The following is a 10,316-nucleotide window of genomic DNA, read 5'->3' as shown; positions in this document are numbered from 1 at the left end:
TATTATTTAAGAGTATGTTATACACCTAATTGTACAGCGTTAAATATACCTACGCAAAATGCGATTCACTCGCTCTGTGAAGCTGTATTTCATAGCAAAAATACTGATAACAAAAATGAAAAATGAAGAGAATTTGGAGACAATATCATACCTATTCTTTTTTTGATAAACCAAATATTTAACATTTAAAATCATTATTTTTTTACTTTCAAAAAAACTAGGTATTGACAATTAATACCTTTTTTTATGTTGTTATTTTCAAAATCGGACATGGCATTGTCTCTGAAATTTTGATATCTTTCGATTTTATAATAGGTGTTTTTGCTCTAAAACCACTATGAACTGAGTAAAGCGTATTTTGCGTAGTTATGTTTCAATTAATTTTTTTTTAAATCCCTGTCAAGGATGCTGCTGTGGTAATTCAAAAACACAGTCCTAATTACTGAACAAATACTAACACTTCAGTTTTATGTTAAAATTAGGATTTTCCAAAAAAATGTCTATAACATAACGCCTTAATAAATAGGGGAAATAACGTCTTCTTAAGTCAATAGATATCTAGAAATAGATTTATTATCAAGAGTAGGTAATCCTTTAGCTTGGTGGAAGTAATATTGGTTCAATTTACCACATTTAGTATTTACGTGTCTCAAAAAACGTATTATCAATAGGACCCTTTGATGATGAAATCAAATATGTCAGCGTAACGCTTAGCAATTAGCAATAATAAAGTATACTGTAGGTATATTATATGTACACAGTAAAATATACAGTAATAGTAAAATTGATATCCCGTTACGCGGCAATTTTTTTTCTGAAGATAACGATTCGAGACAGTTTAATTCTCTATATATTAAACTATGTTAAGTTACTTTTGGCCAGATAATAAACACTATAATTTTAGTCAGAAACATGATTGTACATAATTTTTTAATCTCCTTGGCTTATGCTGTAACTGGAAGCTCCATGTAATTTTTTTTTTTTTATTTATAATTCTACAACTAATCTATATTTATTCGGTACTTCAACGGGACATGAAAATGCTCTTTCGTGGTTGCAGACTCGGCTGAAAAACTTTTTTATAATCAGAATTCACAATTCCATTTCAGCTCTAGCCTCTGTGAGTTAAATTAATTTTTTGTTTTCATTATTTTTCTGTATCATTTTAACAATTAATTTTTATAATAATGAGCACATTAAGAGGAAATATAAGTGTGTATTTTTTAACTGCGGGAAAAAAAAGAGAAGACCCAGCTCTCAAATCACACCGTTTCCCGAAGGATGGCCGTTCAAGGCAATGGGTATTGAGCTCAAGTACGTACAATTAAAATCATCTATACAAATTTAACTAACGTCCGTAGGAGACGCGGATATGCGGGGCCCGGGGCCCTAAAAACATTTTTTAGTGAAGTCAAACAAAATTGACCCAAAAAACCCGAATTTAGATTTTTTTTTTTTCAATCGATTTGTTTTTTAATGCTAAAAACGATAGCACAAAATTTGCGGAAAAGCTTAGTTTTGAAGTTACAGCTACTTGAACTTAGAAATTAAAATTAACCGCTCTATATTTTAATAATATTTAATAAATAGAAACATGTAATAGCAAAAAATTAAAACATTGAAAGACATTTTGACTAGTTCAAAACAAAACTAAGTAATTGGCTACCTAATATTTAAGCAAACACTTGGAACGACTATAATGGTTTTTTAATTAAAATAAATTTGATAATCGACCATAAAGTTTTAATTTATCAGTTAATTTTTTTTGCTTTGGTGTATATTTTATTTATAAAAATTGTTTATAATAAACTAATTGGTTATTATAGGAACCCACAAAATTGAACGAGGGAGGAAGTAGGGATTGTCTGGTCCCTGGCAGCGACGGCGGTGGTGCCATTAGACGTGATCGAGGACGTAGGTATTACAGTCGGCCTAACCCGTGCACAGCCGCCTTTAATGGATCCACATTTAACGGCCAGGTGGTTGTGTACTCTGGGCTGGTGATAAGGCCTTCGTCCTCGTCGCGGCGCAACCGTCGAGGTATCCAGAAAACCCCACGTAGTAAACATAAGTGACATTTATAAATATTAGAAACATTTTCTTTTCTACATTTAATTTGATTGATGTTTTAAACTGTTACCAGTGTGGGGTCGATGGCCACCTCGCCAGGAACTGCTCGGCATCAGGTCCGTTGGCAACTCATTGTGGCAGTCCATGATTTAGTACATGTTTTGCGATGACTCGTTCTGTGCCGGATTGCCCTGCACCGACGTGGGGTCCGGTGTTCAGACAATGGGAAATACGACGCTATAGAAATCACAATAAAGATTATTATAGCTTATGCACACTGCTCAATTTGTATTAATTGTCCCGGTCTGGAAACGAGGTCAAACGGATATACCAACAAAGGGAACCCGTTGATAAATTAAAGGGTCGATGAATACTAGCGTTTCTCGCGGGAGGATTAATAAACGGCAATAATTGCCGGGACAACTTTGCCTGCCAAACAATTATTACTAGAGGGGTCGGCTGAGGTTTGTGTCACACACCAGCTCTGGCAATCGTCATTCGATCACGAAGGCTTTATTCGTTCGGTCGCGAATTTCTTTTGCACACTTTTAGTGAATTTCCCATCATAAAAACGGTTTCGTTTGTGTGTATTCGACAACGTCGCCATGTTCAAAATCTATATTGTCTTATCGGTTGCACTGCTATCGCTTTGGTTGGACATTGGTACCGCCACGGGTGGATCTGGGCTTCAACACGAATATACTCACGACGACCATGTTTATGCCGTGTTATCAGCAAACGTTGTCAACTTTACCATCGTCGATAACAACCAATACGTCGAAATTACATTGTTAGTAGAAGGCGTAGGTCTCACGAAAGATGTAATGGTGCGTACGACTTCAGCTTTTAAGGGGCGTGGATCATTATGCTTCACAGATCAACAATATAAGTATGCCGACTCCGAGAGAAACTCGTTTGAAATAGTAAGTCTGACATTTATGTTTTCAATACTTCGAATATGATTAATATCGGCTTGTACATTTTTTAAATACCATCGTACCCGTGGAGCATTACTTTAAACAAAACAATTACAGTTAGTTTAATACTGATATATTCTGTTCGTTCATATAGATATAAAAACGTGTCATAATATTTTTTAGTCAGTAGTTTCGTTAGGTCTAGTTTAGATGACAGTTGTATTGATAAAATACGTTGGTATACGCTTTAAACACTTGGTCGTACTGTTAAACGTAAAAATGCTGTGCTTGTGCGTTACGTTTTATTTTTCAATATGAATTTCGATAGATTTAGTTATCTCAATATGTAGTTAAAAAAAAAAAATCAAAAATTAATTCTAAAAAGTCGCTAAAAGTCAAAAACATTTTTTATAATTCATATTATATTATGTAGGATTATAATTGACGTCTTATTGTTAAAAAAGAAAATATAACATTTGTATATGATATTAGGCCCTCAGATCTCGTCAGTTGCCTTTGCCCTATCATTTATCAATATATATATATATATATGAATATTAATTGTAATACCTTTAATGATTTTTAGTTGCAAGCAAATGGTACACGAATGTATTTAACCAACAAGTTGAAGATCGATGAAAATATCGTGGAAGGAAAGTTGTTCCTGTGCCTTAACAGACCACGGTTATCGACCAGAAATTCGTCACATGGTCGTTGGGTACATCAGGGTGATTTTGGTTGGATCGTCTGGCCTGTACCACCGATGTATCTGTTTCGTAGATATGCATATAAAGTGTGAGTATGTTATAGATAAACTTTACATATCGTTAGTAGTATTTCACTAATGAGTGAAATAGTAACGCATTAAGTTACTTAAGGAATATTAAATAATTACCATGTTCAAATAATATCTTCCTGTTTTGGTGATAATTATTTGTTGATCAAGAAAAATTTAACTTTCCGTAAAGATAATTGCGAAAAATCCGTGACTTCGATTCCACAATGCTGGCTATTTTATTATTTCAATTTATATTGAAAATTGACGATTATTTATTAGACAATTTTTTATTTTAATTGTCATTTCCATACCTGTTATTTAAGCTAATCCCCTAGGATTGAACCTGGGCAATTTTTATTTAAATAACAAGTTGTTTGAAATTATTACTTGAACATCTATTTGTTAATATAATGCTCAGGTTCGACTACAATATTCGTGCGCCGATGGTAATCACTAATCTTGATTAAATAATTGTCGGTTTACAGCACCGAACCTGCAAGTGAATCGAACTCATTTGAGACAACAACAAGCGACTATGGAAAAAAATACAAACATCGCGGTAACAAGTTACATTTTTTAAATGACACGGCTTGGTCCTATACAAAAATGAACCGGACGAACACTTTAGTCACCGGTAATGGCCTCAGGTGCAAATTCCTCGTCAAAGCCGTTAAAAAGGTATACTTTTTTTTACGCTCGAGTCTCGTTCTGTCAAACATCAGAAAACTATCAGATTCTATAAATTATATAAACTCATATATGTTTTTTACAATCACCTTTTTTCAGCCAAACTTATTGGACGACTACAGCAAGTCGGAACCCTCAAACCTTCAGCGTGAAACAGTTTATTTATGTGAGCACTAGTCTGCCGTAGCGGATAAATACAGAAAAAGCAATAATAGATGTAAGTAAAGGTTTTAGGTTTTCTTTTCGTTTTAGCTGTAACTGTCCATTTTATTTGACGTTTTACAATTATTTCCCTATCCTTAAGTTCTTCAGGCGGTTAACTACTTCAAAATCATTTGTGAATTAAAAAAAAAAATTAACGAATTTTAGTAATTATTTAAAATTGTAAACATTTTAAAAATCAAAATAGAAGAAGAAAAGGGGGTTTAAAAATACCGTTTATGCACCTTTATTTTATACAGCTGATTAATAATATAGCTTCGTGATGACACTTCATCTTTCGGTTATTTACTGAACAATTTTTGTTTTTTTTTTTTCAGAACGCCGAAAAAATTGAGTAATGCTAATTATGCCTGTACTCGAATTGCACCCAAATTTAGTTGTTTGAGAGGGTACCTGAAGTCGCACATATCACCTAAATTTTTTTTAGAAATTATATTCACTATTAAACTATATGCACGAGTCTTTTGCACTCATTCAAAAAATCAATTTTATTATAATTTTATCGAATTATAAATATAAAGTTATTATACTCATTCGGTGTGTTATGTCAAAAATATATATTGAGTAAAAATAATATGTCTTATAATTGTATTTAATTAACTAATCTAATTAAAATAGAAAATTATAAAACAGATTCACATTAAATATTTTTAAAGATTGCAAAATTCACAAGGATACTATAACAATTGAGACAAATTGTTTGTAAAGACGATCCAGGTGATTAAACCAAATATTTACTTCTTTTACATGTTTATTAAAGAATAGATAACATTAAGTAGGTGTTATTGTTTTTTAAATTAATCAAGTAAGGATAACCAGAACATGTTTCGAAACAATCGTCATTAAATATTTCAAACAGGTTCTGTATTTTAAATAAAAGTATTTGGTATTCGGTTTCTAAAATAATATTCACAAACGATATTGAAATTTACTCAATCAATGTTAGCTTTACAAGTATATCAATGTACAATAAAATGTTTTACATACAATCAAATTGTAAACATCAATTTAGTATTTACGAAAAAAAAAAATTGTTAAAAGATGAAGTGGCATACTTACAATTTTTTTTTTTCAGAACGCCGAAAAATTTGAGTAATACTAATTATGTCTGGACTCAAATTGCATCCAACTTTAGTTGTTTGAGAAGGTACCTCATGTCATACATATCACTTACAGCTTTGTAAATAATTAGCCCTAAATTTTACTTATGGTATATATAAATACAGATTGTAAATATTTAAAAAAAAAAATGTATAAACAAATTATTTAAAAAATGCAAAAAATACAATAGGTCAAACCAAAATTATTTTTTTAACCATTTTTTTTAAATATTACTTTTTGATTTTTTTTCTTGTACTAGTTTTCTAGCATTCTTTAATTGATAATAGCTAAAATTAAAGATATAAAATTGCAATGATTTAACTTATTAAAAAACTGTTTGTCCACTGGACACCGGCCTGTCACCGTTGTGCCTACATCCCCACAATAAATTACAAGTGGTTTATTTGTAGAATTCAGTAATAATTATAGTCTGTAATAACCGTGAAAACTAAAATACTCATTAACTGAAACCTTGCATAGTTTATGTCATACATATTGGCAGCTTGCAACAGTTTTTAAAAAATAATGAGTAATTAAGTATGAATAATAATAAATCTTACTGAATGTGTTGTATCTACAATTGATACTAGTTACCTTGAACCCTATTTTTGCAAGTTAAAACACCGATAATATAAGTATACATATATCATTAAGGAACCCTAAATTGTGAACTCAATGAAGAGTAGAGACTGTGTACACATTATGATTTCCAGTTTTTTAGAAATTATATTCACTTACAGACTTCATGCACAAATTAAACTCATTCTAAAAATCAATTGTGTTATAATTTTATATAATTCTAAATATAATGTTATTTTACCGATTAGTTGCAGAATAGCAGTCCAAATACTGTTTAGGCTAAAAATACTGTCCTAACAGTCTGGAACCAATTTTTAAATTAAATGTTAAAAACTTCTAAAAGCTGAACTTTGACATTGCTTAATCAAGGAATAATTTTTTAATTGTTATCTCCTAACATCATTCTGAGCTAGTTACTCCATCCATTAGTTACAATTACTTAGTCGATCTTCTTGAACACACAAATCTTGTAACCCTATGCTATAGGTTACAATAAAATTGGTCCTGGTTCATTGTTAACTTAAGCTTGTTTGTTTAATAACAAATAATGAGTAAAAATGTACATTTTTAGTATAATAATAGTCAATACCTATATTATAATATTTTAGCAATATGCAGTGTGTCGAAGAGGTCTGCCACTATATTTTACATTAAAACAATTACTTTTTTTAACGACAAACATAACTGTCAAAGGGTACCAAAATGTTGGACATACCTTCAAGCTATTCCAAAAAGATCCTAAGAGTGACACCAAAGGCATATATATATTTAGCTAACAATAAGCAGTGTGTCAGGTTGCATTCAGAACTGTTGGTCTAATAGAAAATAACATTAATAACTTACCTGCCATACAAGAGTTATTGGTAATATACCTTTTTATAATTAAATTATTATCTTAATAAATATTTTGTTTAACAGAAAATTGTTATTATAATCTTTAGAACATTGTTATGGCTGATAATTGATGTATGTGTTGAACGGATGTACGTATAGAGCCAAACAGTTATTTATTTTGATTTTGACATTGTCTGCAACAAAACTATTAATTTTTCTAGCCTCCATACGATAAACAACTAAAATTTGATGTGCCTACAATTCTGAAACGGCGATTGTCCTACGACTATAATATGATAAACGTTTTTAACAAGGTATTTAGCAAGGTGTTTTAAACATTTTAATAATATTTGGTCACTTTGTTAATAAATTGTTTGCCTAATAATGGTGTGTAAAATATTTTAGCAATTAAAGTTTCCATCCAAATTCACTGTTATGCATCTCATTGATGGTTATATCGGTTCCAAACAAAAATCAACAATATTTGTTAGGTAATTATTGTTTTTCTTACAAAGTTAATAGTATAATAGTGTCGAAAATATAATAAGATATTTTTAGGGAAAGAGCTTTGTGTGTTGGATCGACTTTTATTCAATATTTTAATTCACGAATACAGACGCTGCTATATGCGAAAGAACGTAATAATGAAGTGCACAATAAAGTAAATTATTTTTCGTTGATGAGATTTTATGTAATGAGAATTTTTATTTAATAACTTTACCAATATTTTTCTTTTAGGCTGTTGCTCTGTTATCAGAAAAAATAAGACTTGACAGTTTACAATTCAAATATAAAAACATTTATTCGGAAGACTTGTGGTGTACAGTTTATGGACCCATTTATTTACTAAGGCTATGTGGTACGTATGAAATATTGACTTTGATGTTAGCGAAATGATGTTTTATTAATTCCTTATAAACGCGTTCAGGAGCTCATTTAGTGAAAAAGAACACCTTCCTTACACTCAACCGTTTTTGAAGTGTTTTTCCAAACATTGATAATAACATTTTATATGGTCTTACACGAAGTGCTATCCTAATAAACATAATTTTTTAGTGTTTTTGTAGTGTCCTAATTATATTTTTTATACATATACCTATGTGTATTTTAGTATTCGATACTTGATGACATATTAATGGATTTTAATCAATTTTTCAGTTAATTTGAAAAAATTTCTAAGACCAAAGTTTGTGACCGAAGACAACCAGCTCTCTTCCATTGCTGATAGCATAAATGATTTTTTCAAGTAAGAATTAAATTTTTTTTTTTAATTTAACGATCCATTTAGTTAAACTATTATATTTATTATGGTTTATATAAAATAATAATCAAATGAACTTGCTGGTTCATCTATGGCTATCATTTTTAATAATAAAAAAAAAAACGGAACACTATTTTGTCCAAACTTCTAAAGAAAGAGCTTCAATAAAAAATTGAAAATTACTTTTTGCACCTTTTGATAATAACAATTTTTATTATTATAAATAATATTTTGATAATAAGTATTATTATTTTAAATTACTTTAATTTATTAATAAAAAAATCGTTTTAATTTCTTGTTTTGTATTAATAGTTCACTGACTAACTTTCAAGTTTCATTTTTTTTTTATACAGTTCAATAAGTACATCTTTATTTTTTTTTTTGTAAAAATGAGTGGCAAGAATTAGAAATTTTCTTTTTTTTCTCATAGAAAAAGTCATATTTTTTTCTACCCAAAATTCTATTTTAGTTATTTTAAAATCTTTTTTTGAATAGTTATTTAAAAATAGTTAGCGTTTAATTCCACTACTTTCTCCACACTTTCGAAATCTAAATCAAAATTAATAATTATTGCTCTATTTTTATTAATATTTTGATAAGATAGCTGATAAAGAGAGAACCTAACCATATTCTAAGAACCGGACAAAAAGCGTCCAGTCGAAAGTCAGTTAGTGGGACAAGGGAATATTTAGCTCCAAAAAGGGACAATCCCATTTTTAACGAGACGTATGGTCACCCTAGGCTAAGTGAGAAGGTTAAGTGAGTGATAACTCGTGTTTTATCGTAGAGGGCCATGCGATTCAGTAGGAATTAGACAGAATATGTTGAGATAATTAGAGATATGATTTATTAGCAAAGATAACTTCTGCAATAGATTCATCGCTTTATGCAAGGTGTAAACAACAGAATGCGTTGAGGATGTATAGTACAGAGTTAGATAAATAAGATAAATGGTGGTAGGGTTGAAGCAACAATGTGAAGTAGCTTACATTTTTAAAAACTGATCCGTAAAAAAGCCACATTTGTTTCAATCTCAACTTTAGTCAACAATCGACGAGCAATTCAAATTGAGCAGTCGTGTACGTAGGTATCGACTATAGTTTGATGGTAAATTGTTTAGTTATTTTTTCAAAAAAAAACATTTGGGTCTAAAATATAATTTTATTCTTATGTTATGAAACATCAACACTGTTTTCTGACAACCTTTCTATAAAATGTCTTTGTTAAAATATTTGTTTTCAGGTACCTAGAACAGCAACATTCCAAATATTTTGCCAACGATGACTACGAACCTGCAACTGATACGAGCGAGACAGAAGTATCGTTAACATAATCTATTTTTCACATCACTAAAAATTCATCCTCTCAATTCTTAGTTTTCTTCCTATTTTGATATAAACTAAATTATTTGAGCAGTGAAGTAAAATTTTATGTATTTTATAATGTGTTCAGAATTTATATTTGAATTTTTTTCTACGTCATCCATCGCACATTCAACTTTAGGTGTTATTCTTTTTTTAAAATTAATGTGCTTTTATTTAAACAATATTACTGCACGACAATTACAGGTGTTAGGTCCTTATCGAGGCAAAAAATGTGTTTCCCTAATCCAAAGAAGTTCGATTTATGGACATAAAATTTTGAGTCATTTAGAAAATCCACTCGCACACACATTAGATGATTTGGCATGGAGTGACTATAAAAAGTAGTTTTTCCAAATAGGCAATAGTATTTTAACTTTCAAATACAAAAACTTTATCTTCAAACAAAATCTGTAGTGTTACCCTATCAAATTGTTTATAGGAGGTTATCTTAGGTATTTTATAGAGCAAGAATTAAAATGGGTACATTCATTTATTATTATTTT

General features: G+C 30.0%; 1 protein-coding gene across 1 annotated transcript; it reads left to right on the top strand.

Annotated features, from left to right (window-relative positions):
• The first annotated feature begins 7,310 nt into the window (after positions 1–7,310).
• Positions 7,311–9,808, top strand: LOC126837650 (uncharacterized). The gene is made up of 7 exons (XM_050571586.1): positions 7,311–7,337; positions 7,410–7,502; positions 7,594–7,679; positions 7,747–7,849; positions 7,927–8,047; positions 8,347–8,434; positions 9,692–9,808. Exons 2-7 carry the CDS (start codon positions 7,482–7,484, stop codon positions 9,780–9,782), a joined length of 510 nt encoding a protein of 169 aa, XP_050427543.1. The 5' UTR covers positions 7,311–7,337; positions 7,410–7,481; the 3' UTR covers positions 9,783–9,808.
• Positions 9,809–10,316: the final 508 nt, after the last annotated feature.

The sequence above is a fragment of the Adelges cooleyi genome, unplaced genomic scaffold (assembly GCF_023614345.1).
Source record: "Adelges cooleyi isolate 19-005CV unplaced genomic scaffold, UGA_ACOO_1.1 ACOO_flye_CR_arks_rails_tigmint_CR_PRNA_267, whole genome shotgun sequence".
In the NCBI taxonomy this organism is placed as follows: Eukaryota; Metazoa; Arthropoda; class Insecta; order Hemiptera; family Adelgidae; genus Adelges; species Adelges cooleyi.
Note: the sequence above shows the minus strand (reverse complement) of the source record. Positions and strands in the feature narration are given on the sequence as shown.